This window comes from Ovis aries, chromosome 15, assembly GCF_016772045.2.
Source record: "Ovis aries strain OAR_USU_Benz2616 breed Rambouillet chromosome 15, ARS-UI_Ramb_v3.0, whole genome shotgun sequence".
NCBI classification, from domain to species: domain Eukaryota; kingdom Metazoa; phylum Chordata; class Mammalia; order Artiodactyla; family Bovidae; genus Ovis; species Ovis aries.
Window position 1 is genome coordinate 75,829,475 of NC_056068.1, and position 15,422 is coordinate 75,844,896.

Genomic DNA, 15,422 nt, shown 5'->3' on the forward strand with positions numbered 1-15,422 from the left:
GATTAAATAACTATCCAAGATTATGCTATCAGACAGAGTCATGATTCCAGCCCAGGTCTGTCTAATTCTAGTCCTCATCACATCCTTTATTACAAACCCGTGATGAAGTCACACATCTGCTAGTCACAGCAAATGTGGGAAACATGTTTTCTGATAAATCAGGCCACCCAGATTTCATGGTCTTATTATTTACCAAGGTTAATAACTTTTAACATCTTTACTGGAATCTTCATGGTCCTTAAACTTTTTCAGTGAAAATTTTTTTTTTTTTTTTAATGAAAGAATTGAGTTTTCCTTGCAGTCAGGCACAGAATCATTACTCCCTAGGGTAAATTTCTGAGCCATGCAGAAGTGGAAGGAGGTGGGAAGAAAGAATTCCCAGGCGTATCTGCTAAATGGTGCTAAAGCTCCTCACCTTCATCACTGAAATGAAGAGCGAACAGTTGATATTAATACTGACAGCCAATCACATGGCGGCAGGTCTTCTCCAGCATCTCCCTTTCTACCCACTGAGACTGTAGCTCAGCCAGGGCCGTGAGTTGCTTTACCTATTGCAGTCCACTTCCTGGAGCAGAGCCAGCGCCTCGATTGACTTTCATGCCTTACTGGGGTTTGGAGGGTTGGCTTTTTTTTTTTATCTCCCTCTCACTTTCTCTCTCTCTCTTCTTCTTTTTTTTTTTTTTTTGTAGCCCAGCGACATGTCCTCACATACGTGGAGGATGCAGTCTGCCAGCTGCTAGAGAACAAGGAAGATATTAGCCAGTACGGCATTGCCAGATTCTTCACAGAATAGTAAGTACCTGAGTGCTTTGCCTCTAGGGCAGGTCCAGAAGAGGCTTTTGGAAGCAGGCAAGATGCATGGAAAGTAGAGCAGGGCAGTGCTGATGAAGTAGTGGCAGTGAATGCTTGGTTTTGGTAGATGAGTTGAGGGCTGCCCAGACATGTTTTGGAGCATGCTTTTGGTGCAGCCAGCTTTGTCTAATGATGGGTCTAGTGAGCAGTCACAACTCTAGAAGCTCAGCAACTGCTCGCTTGATCTGTTGCTACTCCTGCTCTTCAGTCGCTCAGCTCTTTGCAACCCCGTGGACTGTAGCCCGTCTGGTCCTCTGTCCATGGGATTCTCCAGGCAAGAATACTAGAGTGGGTGGCCGCTTTCCTCCTCCAGGGGATCTTCCCAACCCAGGGATCAAACCCCCATCTCCTGCTTGGCAGGGTAATTCTTCACCACTGAGCCCCCTGGGAAGCCCTGTTTGATCTTTTAGATCTGTTTTGTTTTATTTTTTAGGTTCCTCTCATAATTTCTAACTTTTCCCATTATTCAGAATATTCGCTCTGATTTCCTTTAGTCTGTGTTCCGTTAGCCTGTATTTTTCTTGGCTGGCTTTTTTTCACGGAAATGTTTAGGATGATATTCCTCTGCAGTTTTCCTTCCAGAGGATGCTGTGTCCGTCACTTGAGAATTTAAGATTATTTCTAGAGGTAGGATATCTTTCATAGATTATATCTTATAGGACTTGTGTTTCTTTATAAAGTATGTTTGGAGTGTGTAAAAGTCAAGATGATTATCCATTGTTTTAAATTTATAAAAAATGGTTTTCTTCAAGTTATATTGAGATATAATTGATATACAGCATTGTATAAGTTTAAGATGCATAGCATAGTGATTTGATTTACATACATCATGAAGTGCTTATCACCATAAATTTAGATGAACATCTGTCGTCTTAGATAATTAAAGAAATAGAAAAAAACTTTTTTCTTTTGATGAGAACTCTTAGGATTTCCTCTCTTAACAATTCTCATATGTAACGTGTGAAATTTTCATATGTAACGTACATTATTATATCCCCAGTACTTGTTTATCTTATAGCTGGAAGTTTTGATTACCTTTATCCAATTCCTCCTATCCTTTCCCACCTCTGATAACCCCAAATCTGATCTCTATTTCTGTGTTTTTTTTTAAACTTTTTGTTTTGTTTTGGAGTGCAGCCAATTCACAATGTCGTAATAGTTTCAGGTGAACAGCCAAGGGACTCAGCCGCATGCATAGGTGTATCTTTTCTCCCCCTAGACTCCCCTACCACCCAGGCTACCATATAAGTCTAATTATGGTAGTTCACTATGCAAAGATATTACTTAGTTTTTAAAAAATTTTAGATATTAGTTACTGACCGTATTCTCCTCACTGTACACTTCATACCCATAAGTCATTTTTTTGTTTTGCCACTAGAATTTACCTCTTAAAGTCTCTTACCTATTTCTTTCTTTTTGATATCACAAAACTGCTTTTAGGCCGAATGAGATAATCAGTTTAAAATACCTTGGTCTTCATGAAGTGAGTGAAGTGAAGTCGCTCAGTCGTGTCCAATTCTCTGCGACCCCGTGGACTATAGCCCACCATGCTCCTCTGTCCATGGGATTTTCCAGGCAAGAGTACTGGAGTGGGTTGCCATTTCCTTCTCCAGAGGATCTTCCTGACCCAGGGATCGAACCCAGGTCTCCCGCATTGGAAGCAAGACGCTTTACCGTCTGATGAAAGGATATGCTAAAGAAATTTTAAAAATTATTTTTATTACCAAATTGCCATCAGATATTTATATAATCATTTTTGTATTCCTTTCCCTTTTTTTCTGGTTTATTGTAAGCGTTTTAAGAAAGGAAGAATAGCTCTTACAGGCTATCCTATTCTAAGCTGAATCATGAGCTCCGGTCTATTCTTGAAAACAATTTTTTTTTCCTTTCTATTCTCTAGAGGTTCCTTGAAGATTAGATATCTCTTCTAATGGCCTAAACTTGGGTTGCTGTTAGGGGAATTCTTCACTCACTCTCACTCTTTTGCTGAGCTATAAGTCTTGCAAATTTAATCTAGATTTTTTTATGGGTTGGAATTTCAAGTTCCTGGGAAAACCAGGCTTTCCAGGATCAGAGCTGGTCCCTTGTCTTCTCCCAGTTGTCTAAAAGAGGATGAAGTAGAGCAAGGCATCTTCCTTGTTCTCATGGTATGGGCTGAAGCAAATGAAGTGGGCTGGGAATAAAGACCAAGATCAAATAGCCTTGCTTGCTTTTACAGAACTGACAAGCCTAGGGGTCAAGTTTCTAGGCCATTTAATCTGCCAGCACCCTTGAGCCTCCTTGCCAAGTGAAATATGATTCTTCTGGGGGCAATGCTTCTTCCTGGCTTGGCTCATTTTACTCTATGCTCCCTCCCCCATCTCTTTACATCTTTTCCCTACTATGCTGGTTCCTGAGGGTAGGCATCATTTCTTCTTCATCTCTGTATTCCCAATGCCCGGCATGCATGATGCCTAGTATATGATAGGTTTTAGGTAAATATTTGTTGAATCTATAGCTGTATATATATTTTAAGTTATTGAATACTATCTACCTGGTGGCTCAGTGGTAAAGAATCCTCCTGCCAATGCAGGAGACAGAGGTTCGATCCCTGGGTCAGGAAGATCCTCTGGAGTAGGAAATGGCAAGTCACTTCAGTATTCTTGCCTGGAGAATCTCATGGAAGAGGAGCCTGGTGGGTTACAGTCCATGGGGTTGCAAAAGAGTCAGACATTACTTACCGACTAAACAGCAAACATTTCTATCTACTCTTTACTCTTGATCTTATTATGAATAAGAACTATCTCTTGTTCTTTTTTTCTTTTTTGTTGATTGTTTTTGATAAAGTTCTATATCCTGCCATTTAAGAAGCTATGTACCAGAATTCCCTGGTGGTCTAGTGGTTAGGAGTCCTCACTTTCACTGCAGGGGGTATGACTTATATCCTTGCTGGGGAACTAAGATCCCGCTTGCTCTGCTGCCCGGCCGAAAAATAAAGAGGAAGCTGAATACCATGGATGTACCATGTAGTGTGGATTCCAAAAGTGAACCCACCAGTCTGTGTAACTAGTACTGAACTCTAACAAGGCTTATAACTATTTCCAAATGCTATTGACTATAGCTTTTATCTAGCAGTACACTGTTGGGGAAAAAAGAGTCTTAAGATTTTCCACAGTGCTGATAGAAATCTAGTTAGCAAGCGAGCAGTTGCTTGTCCTCAGAAAACTAAAAATTATGTAATATATATGAATGGCACACACTTGACATTTCTATAACTCTAAGACAACTATATTGGCCTGAGGCAAGTTATTTTGAGAAGTGAGCTGGCATCAAAGCTCCAAAATCCTTTAGGAAATAAAACAAAACTTGGAAGATGTATGATTAAACGGGAAGACCTGCACGGTAGAAGCTCCTGACTTTCCTTGGATTGTGAATGTAACTTACCTAGTGAAAATCCTTCTTTCACAGGCCTCAATTTTGTATTGATTTGTAGAAGCATAACGAAGTGAAAAGCTTCCCAGATGGCTTAGAGGGTGAAGAATCTGCCTGCTATGCAGGAGACACAGGTTTGATCCCTAGGTTGGGAAGATCCTCTGGAGGAGGAAATGGCAACCCCTTCCAGTGTTCTTCCCTGGAGAATCCCAGGGACGGGGGAGCCTGGTGGGCTGCCGTCTATGGGGTCGCAAAGAGTCAGACAGAACTGAGCAACTAAGCACTGCTGCTGCTGCTGCTGCTGCTGCTGCTAAGTCGCTTCAGTCGTGTCTGACTCTGTTTTATAGATGTAGAAACTGAGTCTCAGAAAGGTTAAAATAGCTTCTTTCAGTTCATGAGCTACAGAATTAAGAACCAAGCCTTACCTGCGGTATTAAAAAGCCACTGTTCTCTACTGTCTCCAAGTCTCTGTAATGCCTAATGTTACTGGAGGCCTAACCAGATAATAATTTGAAGTCTCTTCTTGCTATAATTTCTAAATTCTTTGAGGTTTCCCTTATGAATTATACTTCACACAGGTTATCACACAGCTTTGTCTGGTGACCTCAATACATTGCCATTTAAATGTTTAACATTGGCCTTTTGGAGGGGATAAATTGGAGCTATCTCTAAACAATAGGAGACATAATTTTTGTAAAAAATGTGTTGGGCTTCCCCGGTGGTCCAGTGGTTAAGAAACCGCTTTGGAATGCAAGGGACACCTGTTTGATCCCTGGTCTGGGAAGATCTCACCCGCCACAGAGCAGCTAAGCCTGTGCACCAAAACTACTGAGCCAGTTTGCTAAAGCCCGTGAGCTGCAACTAGAGAAAGCCCACATACAGCAACGAAGACCCACCACAGCCAAAAAATTAAATACATAAATCTCTTAAAAAATATGTTAAGTGCGCACTTCCATCTCCCAGTTTCAAGTTCAGACATTGATATTTTCATACAATAGATGGTGGATAATTTACCTTTTTTTCAGTTCAGTTCAGTCGCTCAGTCGTGTCCAGCTGTTTGCAACTCCATGAATCACGGGCATGCCAGGCCTTCCTGTCCATCACCAACTCCCGGAGTTCACTCAAATTCACATCCATCAAGTCGGTGATGCCATCCAGCCATCTCATCCTCTGTTGTCCCCTTCTCCTCCTGCCCCCAATCCCTCCTAGCATCAGAGTCTTTTCTAGTGAGTCAACTCTTCGCATGAGGTGGCCAAAGTACTGGAGTTTCAGCTTGAGCATCATTGCTTCCAAAGAACACCCAGGGCTGATCTCCTATAGAATGGACTGGCTGGATCTCCTTGCAGTCCAAGGGACTCTCAAGAGTCTTCTCCAACACCACAGTTCAAAAGCATCAATTCTTCAGCGCTCAGCCTTCTTCACAGTCCAACTCTCACATCCATACATGACCACAGGAAAAACCATAGCCTTGACTAGATGGACCTCTGTTGGCAAAGTAATATCTCTGCTTTTCAATATGCTATCTAGGTTGGTCATAACTTTCCCTCCAAGGAGTAAGCATCTTTTAATTTCATGGCTGCAGTCACTATCTGCAGTGATTTTGGAGCCCAGAAAAATAAAATCTGACACTGTTTCCACTGTTTCCCCATCTATTTCCCATGAAGTGATGGGGCCGGATGCCATGATCTTCGTTTTCTGAATGTTGAGCTTTAAGCCAACTTTTTCACTCTCCTCTTTCACTTTCATCAAGAGGCTTTTTAGTTCCTCTTCACTTTCTGCCATAAGGGTGGTGTCATCTGCATATCTGAGGTTATTGATATTTCTCCTGGCAATCTTGATTCCAGCTTGTGCTTCTTCCAGCCCAGCATTTCTCATGATGTACTCTGTATAGAAATTAAATAAGCAGGGTGACAATATACAGCCTTGATGTACTCCTTTTCCTATTTGGAACCAGTCTATTGAACAACGATAAAGATTACTCTTCCAAACTGTTTTTGGAAGGTTTTTCTGCCGATTTTCTTCTGTGGATTGGCTTGCCCTCTCACCTGTGCCATCACTCCCTGGTGGTTGGTGTTTTCCAACAAATCCATGATTGTTCCAGCAAATCTGGATAAGCTGTAAAACATGAGTAGCTAAGCTGTACTCTCTGTGTGTGTGTGTCTGTAAGACTGTGAGCTCTTCAGATCAGATTCCTCTGGACACTCTTGAAAGAAGGATACCAGATCCCGGAGGATTTTCTTTTATGTTGTATGCAACCTCTACCTCTGAATGTTGTTTTTCAACTAGTGTAAGGTAAAAGGAATTGACGTTTAGAGGTGCCACTCTAAGAATAGACCAAGTGTCAGCACCGGGTCAGGACCTTTGAAGAAGTACATCCAAGAAAAAGAGGCTAGAATAGAGTAGCTGTAACTCAGAAACCACAGTAGAGTGTGACCAGGTTCTTGTGGCAAAGATAAAATGAGAAATGTGGTTTTTTAAGACACTGGAAAATAATGATGAGAGAAAAACAGGCTGAAATCTGAGAATTCCTATCACGATTGGGAACCATTCTTCACAGGCTAAATTGATAGTTACAACCCTGTGGCATCAGGGAGCTTGACCTCCACGTACGAATATAGAAAAGAATGGTACTCTGTGGTCTTGGCTGGTGGGCCCAGGAGGGCTCTTTTTTATGATCAAGCGTCTTGTTTTTGTTTTTTTTTAAATGATGATTTTAGCTTCCTAGGGAAGTTTGCATGACGACTACTTTGGTTACAGGTACATATACAGATTACCTTCATAGATGGAGGTTTACCTTAAGGATATGTGAGACTATATGACAACACTTCTTGACTTCATTCATGTAGTGACTGTTTCTGAGCACTGCAAGTGCCTGTGTGTATTTGGCAATGAAGAACAGTGGTGCACAAGACAAATAAGATGTTAATCATTGCCCTCATGGACCTGGAGGTTCAGTGAGAGAGAGTCAGTAAACAGGTGAACTAGTGACGATGACAGTAGCTAATAGTAGATGAATACTTGCTGTATTCTGGGCATTGTTCCAAGCCTGTAACATGCATTATGGCATTTAATTCTCAAAAATACTACGAGGTGGAGTATTAGTATTATCTTCATTTTATACATTAGGAAATTCAGGCCCGCAAAAGTAACATTCCCCAGGTTACACAGCGGATAGTAACAAGATAAACAACAAAGAAGTTACCTAGAATAATGTGGTTTATAGAACGGCCAGGAAGGCCCCTGGGAGGGACGGCATTTGACGGCTCATCAAATTATTATTGAGAATTTATCAATGTATAATTTATCAAACTTATCATTTGAGGGCTCAAATTATAGAATGATTGGCTCCTCATTCAAGAGCTGATAAGTTACTTCAGCTCAGGTGACTTACCTTGTTTTTGTCCACCTCTATCACTTTCTTTATCCAAAAAAGAAAATTGGACTAATTTTATTTGCTGCTTCTCAGAGTAGAATACCTTTAACAGGTAATAGTCATAGAAATCTACCTTATAGGTAATTGGCCTCTCTCATGGGCACTGCTTGTATATAATAAGTAAGAATAATAAAATAATTAGTCATAAAATTATTTGTGTTATATAATATATACTGTATATAGTTTAAATATGGAGATGGAAATATTTATCAATTTTAGAAAAAATTATTAATTCCATTCTGATACATATCAATTATCAGAATTCAGTTGGGAACTTGCATGCTTGTTTTATATGCTTTAGTAGTAAAAGGTGCCAGCATCAAATTCCTTTTTTTATTGTTTTAGTTAGAATAAGTCCATGAAATGTGAGTTTCATTAATTTACTCTTGGAGGAAAGGAGATTCCAATAGTGCATATTCTTAAATCATTTAAAATGTAACTCTAATGAAAACAGTCCATGGTTATAAAGCAGGTACTACTTTTTCTTTTTTAAACAGGTGCTTTAAGCCCCATGAAAGATGACCCACTTCTCTCCTCAGTAATCTGGAACCATCAGGGCGTAAACTTTCAGTTCTAAAGTTGGCAGGTTTTGTAGGATTATCCACCACCCAGCATTTAAGTCATGTTTGGGCTCTTCTTGTGCCCATGGTAACAGAGGAGCAGGTCTGGGCCATTGAGAAGCACACGAGAACAAACTAGGACCTCGCTGATTTTCAGGCTCGTAGCTCTGAATGACGGAGAAGGCAATGGCACCCCACTCCAGTACTCTTGCCTGGAAAATCCCATGGATGGAGGAGCCTGGTGGGCTGCCGTCTATGGGGTCACACAGAGTCGGACACAACTGAAGCGACTTCGCAGCAGCAGCAGCAGCAGCAGCAGCAGCTCTGAGTGAGGAGCGGACCCAAGACTTCTCTGGGCCTTTTCTGCTCCACATTCTCCCAACTGGTTGTTGTACAGTTGAGCCAGAGTGTAGCGTGGTGAAGTAATGGTGACTGATCGTATCACAGGCATCTTCACCAGGGGTGATGCTTGTCCTGGCCTGCCCCTCATCCCCATCTTTTTTCCACAGTTCAGTTCTTAGCTGCAGTTGACATCCTGTAACAGAACGTTATCTACTTTTCACTGTCACCATCTGCATTCTCAGAGGGTTGCCTGGAATAGATTTTGCCACAGCTGAAGCAATCCTGCCCTCACTGATCCTGGCCCAGGCATTTCTGTTAAGCCATCATTTATGAAATCTGTAGAGGATTCTGGTTCTTTTCTATATTACCAGAGGCATCTTGTAGAAAAAGGACGCCAAAGAAACAGTGGCGGGTTTGAAAGTGTTTTGAAGCTTAAAAATCCAGGTTCACTGAGGATGTAAGAAGTTGCTTATTTGCTTGGAATCCGTCTTTCTTCTCCAGGCCCTTCACGTTTTGAGCACAGGCAACCACCCAGCAGCGCTTGGCCTGGCGGCTGAGGAAGCCATTTCACAGCCCAGCGGCCCCCTGACTCCTCTAGAAGCCGGAGTCCAAGGCTATGCAAGGAATGATTGGGCCCAGATTCTCCCTGTCAGGACAGACCTTACTTCCCCACCCCCTCCCTGCTACAAGTTTAGAGGAGTTTAGCTGTCATGAAACCGTTCAGTAAGAGGGAATGAAGGAGCTCCATCCTTGGCTGAAGGATTCTCAAGACCCAGTGATACTGTTTCTGTTTTCTTGGGAGATGCTCTTAACAGCTAGCTAGTGTAAATGTGGGGTATCCTTCTCCACACTGAACTGTTTCCTCTTAGAGAAATTACTTGATTTATTGTAATCTATAAATAATATAAAGAACCTTTACTTGGCCCAGTCCAAGCCCTGATATTCCTTCTCACTCTGATCATTCCGAGTGCACCTCTGGCAATCAAGTAGACACACACAAATCTGAGGCAACGTGTCGATAGTGCTATTGCTAATCAGAAGTTAAGAGGCTTTACCTAATCAACAATAGAACCATTTAAATGAATCAGGGCTTCCCTCCTGGCTCAGTGGTAAAGAATCTGGCCTGACAGGGTTAGAGACCCTGGTCGGATCCCTAGGCCGGGAAGATCCCACCTGCCACGGAGCAACTAAGCCTGTGTTGCCACAACTGCTGAGCCTGTGCTCCAGAGCCCCGGGAGCTGCAATTCCTGAGCCACGCGCCGCAGCTACTGAAGCCCGGGCGCCCAGAGCCCGTGCTCCGCAACGAGAGAAGCCACCCCAATGAGAAGCCCCAGCATCACAACTAGAGAGTAGCCCCTGCTCACCACAACCAGGAAAAAACACTCGCACAGCAGCAAAGACCTAGCACAGCCAAAAATAAGGAAATAAAAAAGTTATTTAAAAAAATCCATCAGTGGTTTTAATTTCTCCCGTAATTTGCTCACGACTCTAGAAGATCAGTGGAGCTGGCAGCACAGGCCTGGCATGAGAGCAGGAAAGAATGACGCAGTCTGGCACCTGGAACCAGAAGGTTGCTAATGAACTGAGATGGGGTGGGAGGGAGTCAGGGGAAGGAGGATGGACAGTCAGATTTTTGGCAGCCACACAAAGGTCCTTCTTCCCCTAGAAAAGGGAAACGAAAGTCAAACGAAGCTTCTCTCTGTTACTATGATTTGTTTAGATGTCCGCCTGTGCGTCGCTTCCAGCCCCTGGCAGGTACATCTCTGCACTCAGTGACTTGCCCACAAAACAAACTGTTTCTCAGTATCCCTCAAGAAGGGTCGTATCCAACCAAGTTCCTGTCCGAGGTCAGAACTGAGCGCTCCCGTCCTCAGCTAACAGATGCGGCTCTGATCAGCATGGTGTGCGTGTACATGCGTGCCCAGTCGAATCTGACTCTTTGCCACCCTATGGACTGTAGCCCGTCAGGCTCCTCTGTCCATGGGATTCTCCAGGCACGAATACTGGAGTGGGTTGCTGTTTCCTTCTCCAGTATCTGCCTTTATGTACTGATGATTCATTTTCATGTACGTCTCATTCCTGTTTGGCTCCAGTTTTCTGGGATGTTTGCATCCCTCCTATTTCATGGCCTTTTTGGAAAGTGATAGTATTTCTCTTAAATAGTATTAGAGATGAAGATCCTTAGGACTTGTTAGCCTCTCTTGTTTTCTGTAACACTGCGTGCACTGTTTGGATTAAAGACATTTGATGATTTTCTACATGACTGGTAGCCGTTTAGTGTTAGTTTATTCAGAGAATAACCTAAGAAAGCTTTCCCCCTCCCCCCAACATATAAGCTATTTCCTTACTTCCTGTCTATACCCTCTTTCCGCTGGCTGCCAAGGTTTTAAAAATTCAAGGTGTCATGGGAGACCTGAGTCAGTCAAGCCTATCCAGCTTGTATTGTTCCTGTTCTTAGCTCCAGCAGTACAGTGATGTGCTGAGGGTAATGAAAAACAGTCATTCTCTGCTGAGGTCATTGCTCGTCACACTGGCAGCTTGCTCCAGGAAGCTGTTTATCTGTGCTTGCTGAGCCAAGCTCCAGCCTCCAAACAGTTGGAATGTATTGAGAAACCACAGAGCCCAAGGAGAGAATGTGACACGGGCAGTTCCAGGCAGGGAGAGTATATTCACACCACACAAGTTACAGTTTGCATATGTGGGAATAATTGTTCCTGGGCACGGCCTCAGACTTCACTTGCTGTGCAATATATGTGCCCTCTCAAAGGGGTTTAACCGAGAGAGCTCTGTTCAAACTGTCTCGAACATCCACTAACTCGCCATTAAGGAAAAAAAGATATTGTAGAAAACTTGATGTAAAAAGCACCTTTTTTAAGGTAGTGTTTTTCTGAGTCAGGTTTGTTGTTTAGAATCTTAAACCATACAGGCCCAATCTCTAAGGCATCCCCAAACAATATTCCATGGGTGGTTTTTCCAACTATATATTTTTCTTCATGTCTTTACCGAAATTGCAAGTATTGTTATAGAGCTTTAAATGTGGTCTATATCAATAGAAATATAAGATATGGTCACATGGCTTGGGGCATGTCATCTGGTTGAGGAGTTAATGCTTATTGATTAACAACCAGAGAACCATTCAAGACCTTATATAATGGCTTTAAATCGTGCTTGGAGATCTGAGAGTATGGTGAAATAATGGGCGCTAGAGTAATTACATCACAGAAGAATTTGTCTTGACCTGTGTGATGGTTAATTTTATGTGTTAACCTAACCAGGCTAAGGGGCGACCCAATAGCTGGTAAAACATTATTTCTGGATGCGTCTATGAAGAGGTTTTCGGAGGAGATTAGCATTTGAACCAGTAAACTAAAGAAAGATTGCCCTCCCCAGTGCATTTGGGCATCATCTAATCCATTGACCTGATTAGAACAAAAAGGTAAAGAAAGGTAAATCTGCTCTCATTGCTTGAGCTGGGAAGTCCATTTTCTCCTGCCCTTAGACATTGGTAACCCCTCCAACCTGAACTAGAACTTAAACCACTGGCCCCCTGCTTCTTGGTTATTCAGACTCAAACTGGGTCTTATACTGTTGGCTCCCCTGGCTCTTAGGCCTTTAGACTTGGTGGAATTTACCAACTTTTTCGGTTATCGAGATTACAAATGGCATATCTTTTTTGGCCTCTGTAATCACATGAGTTAATTCCATAATCAGGTAAGCTAAATCTCCATATATATATATATATATATATATACATACATAATATCTGTTTCTCTGGATAACCCTGATTAATATAACCTGGAAAGGTGAGTAGAATATGGATAAGTGAAAATGAAAGAAGAATTTTTATATGACTTGAAAGCACTGTAGCACAGTGGTTAAGAACACAGACTTTGGAATCAGATCTATGTTCGAGATCTGATTTCGAGCCTGCCATTTAACTTGTATGTGATCTTGGGCAGGTTGCTTACCCTTACCTATAAAATAGGGAGATTCATATAAACATAAAATTATATGTTACATGATTGATAGAAGGCTTAAATGAGATAGAGTATAAAGTGCTTGGCATTCTACCTAAGACATATTAAGTGTTGGATAAATAATAGCTACTGCTACTATTGTTCTTTCATTAAAAAATATTTACTGACTGCATTTTGGTAGTGTTCTAGACACTAGGGGATACAGAAGTGAACAGGATGGACAAGATCTCAACCTTCACGGCACTTCCACTCTAAAATTAGCTATCATTCTGAAACTATCTTTGTTTCATTATTTTCTCTTTTAACTATTTGAGACTTACCAAAAAAATCACAAAAATATTATTGAGTTTCTATAGCCAGCTTCCATTATTCCATTCTTTCACCCAGCTTCCATTAATGTTATCATTTTCTATAACCATAGTATAATTATGAAGATCAGAGACTTATTAATTGAAAACTATTAATTATAGACTTTAGTGGAATTTTCACCTCCGTTTTGGAAGGCCAGTTTTTTCTTGTATAAATTCTAGGTTGGCAGTTTGGCGCTTTGCATATGCCATTCCATTCTCTTCTTGTTTACACCATTTCTGTTGAGAAGTCAGTTATCAGTCTTATTCTTATACCTTTGAAAATAATCTGTCCTTTCATAATAATCTCTGACTACTTTTTGGATATTTGGTCTGATTTTTGCTAGTTTTTCTGTGGTGTGCCTAGGTTTGCTTTTCTTTGTATTTATAAACTATTTGGGATCTTAAGTGTTTCTTAAACATGTAACTTGACATCTTTTATCAGTTTTGGAAAGGTCTCAGTTTTTAACTTTTCAAATTTACCTCTGTTCCACTATCTTCACTTCTTCTGGAATTCTGATTACACAACCATTAGACTTTTTCATGGTATCCTCTCTTACGTCCTTTCTGCATTTTTTTCATCATTTTGTCTTTCGGTGTGAATATTTTTTTCTGAGCTATTTTTACAGTTCATTAATTCTCCTTTTATTTATGTCCAATTTGCTGTTAAACCCATCTATTGAGTTCTTAACTCCCAATTATTGTATTGTTTTTGTGTGTGTGTTTACTGTGGCACTTTTAATCAGTCTTTTAAATACAAAAGAAGGAAAAGGGAAATTGCAAGTTGGGGAAACTATCAATATAAATGGTGAAAGTTAGTCTGAAGAAACTAATCTCTTCTGAAAACATCTTCATAGACATATCCAGAAATAATGTTTTATCAGCTATTGGAGCACCCCTTAGCCTGGTCGGATTGATATGAAAAGTAACCATCACACAGTCTTGCCTCCCCTACACTGCATCTTAATTCTTTCTTATTTTTATTTCCAACAGCAGAATAGATTTTAATTAGCTTTCTTTCTATAATTTATTCTTCTAGATTATTGTGAAAACCTTAGTTTTCAAATAGTAGTTCAAATATGGTTTTTTGTTCGTTTGTTTTTTAAAGGCTTATCTTTAGAGCAGTTTTATGTTCACAGGAAGATAGAGATTTTTTTATATATCCTCTGCTCCCCCAAAATGCGTGCTTCTCTCATGCCAACATCCCACCAGAGTAGCCGCCTGTTACAGTTTATGAGCCTGTGTTGACACATCATTATCACCCAAAGCCTACAGTTTACCTCGGTCATGTCCGTCTCTTTGAGACGCTATGGATCGTAGCCTGCTAGGCTCCTCAGTCCATGGCGTTCTCCAGGCAAGAATACTGGAGTGGGTTGCCATGCCCTCCTCCGGGGAAATCTTCCCACCCTGGGGATAGAACCGCATCTCCTGTGTCCCCTGCATTGCAGGCAGATTATTTATCCACTGAGCCACCTGGAAAACCCAGTTTACCTTAGGGTTCACTTTTGATATTGTACATTCTCCAGGTTTGGACAGGTGTATAATGGCACATATCCATCATTGTAATATCATACAGAATATTTTTTAGTGCTCTAAAAATCCTCTGCTCTGGGACTTCCTGGGTAGTCCAGTGGTTAAGAACCTGTCTTCCAATGCAGGGGACTCCCCACCCCAACTTCTAATATTTTTTAGTATCTTCATAGTTTTTCCTTTTTCAGGATATCATATAGTTGGAATCATATAATATGTAGCATTTTCTGATCATTTTATTTTGTAGTTGAAGAACTGCTATTCAGCCATCATTTTAAAAGTCTACAAATAGCACATGCTGGAGAGGGTTTAGGGAAAAGGGAACCCTTTGGCATGTTGATGGGAATGTAAATTGGTGCAGCCGCTATGAAAAATAGTATATAGGTTCCTCAAAAAAAACTAAAAATAGAGTTGTCATATGATCCAGCAATCCCACTCCTGGGCATATGTTCAGAGAAAACTATAATTCGAAAGGGTACATGCACCCGTCTGTTTACAGCAGCACTGTTTACAACAACCGACATGGAAGTCTTGGACCTAAGTGTCCATCAGCAGATGAACGGATAAGATAATGTGGTACATGGATACAATGGAACATACTCAGCCATCAAAAAGAACGAAATAACGTCATTTGCAGCAACATGGATAGTTGTTGTTCAGTCCCTAAGTCGTGTCCGACTCTTTGCGACCCCTTGAACTACTCGCGTGAGGCTTCCCTGTCCGTCACCAGCTCCCAGAGCTTGCTCAAACTCATGTCCATCGAGCCGGTGTGCCATCCAACTATCTTATCCTCTGTCTCCCCCTTCTCTTCCTGCTCTCAATCTTTCCCAGCAACATGGATGGACCTAGAGATTATCATACTAAGCAAAGTAAGTCAGAAAGAGAAAGACAAGTACCGCAGAAATGCCCTATGATATCACGTATGTGTAGAATCTAAACTATGACACAAATGCACATATCTATGAGACAG

At 41.3% G+C, this 15,422-nt stretch overlaps 1 protein-coding gene across 3 annotated transcripts in view; it reads left to right on the forward strand.

Annotated features, from left to right (window-relative positions):
* CSTPP1 (centriolar satellite-associated tubulin polyglutamylase complex regulator 1) overlaps positions 1-15,422 on the forward strand; it is a 212,818-nt gene that overhangs the window by 50,952 nt on the left and 146,444 nt on the right. For all 3 annotated transcript variants that reach the window (XM_060400082.1, XM_060400081.1, XM_027979708.2), the window contains one exon: positions 690-792. In XM_060400082.1, the coding sequence (XP_060256065.1) occupies positions 690-792 (103 nt within the window). The remainder of the gene's footprint in view (positions 1-689; positions 793-15,422) is intronic.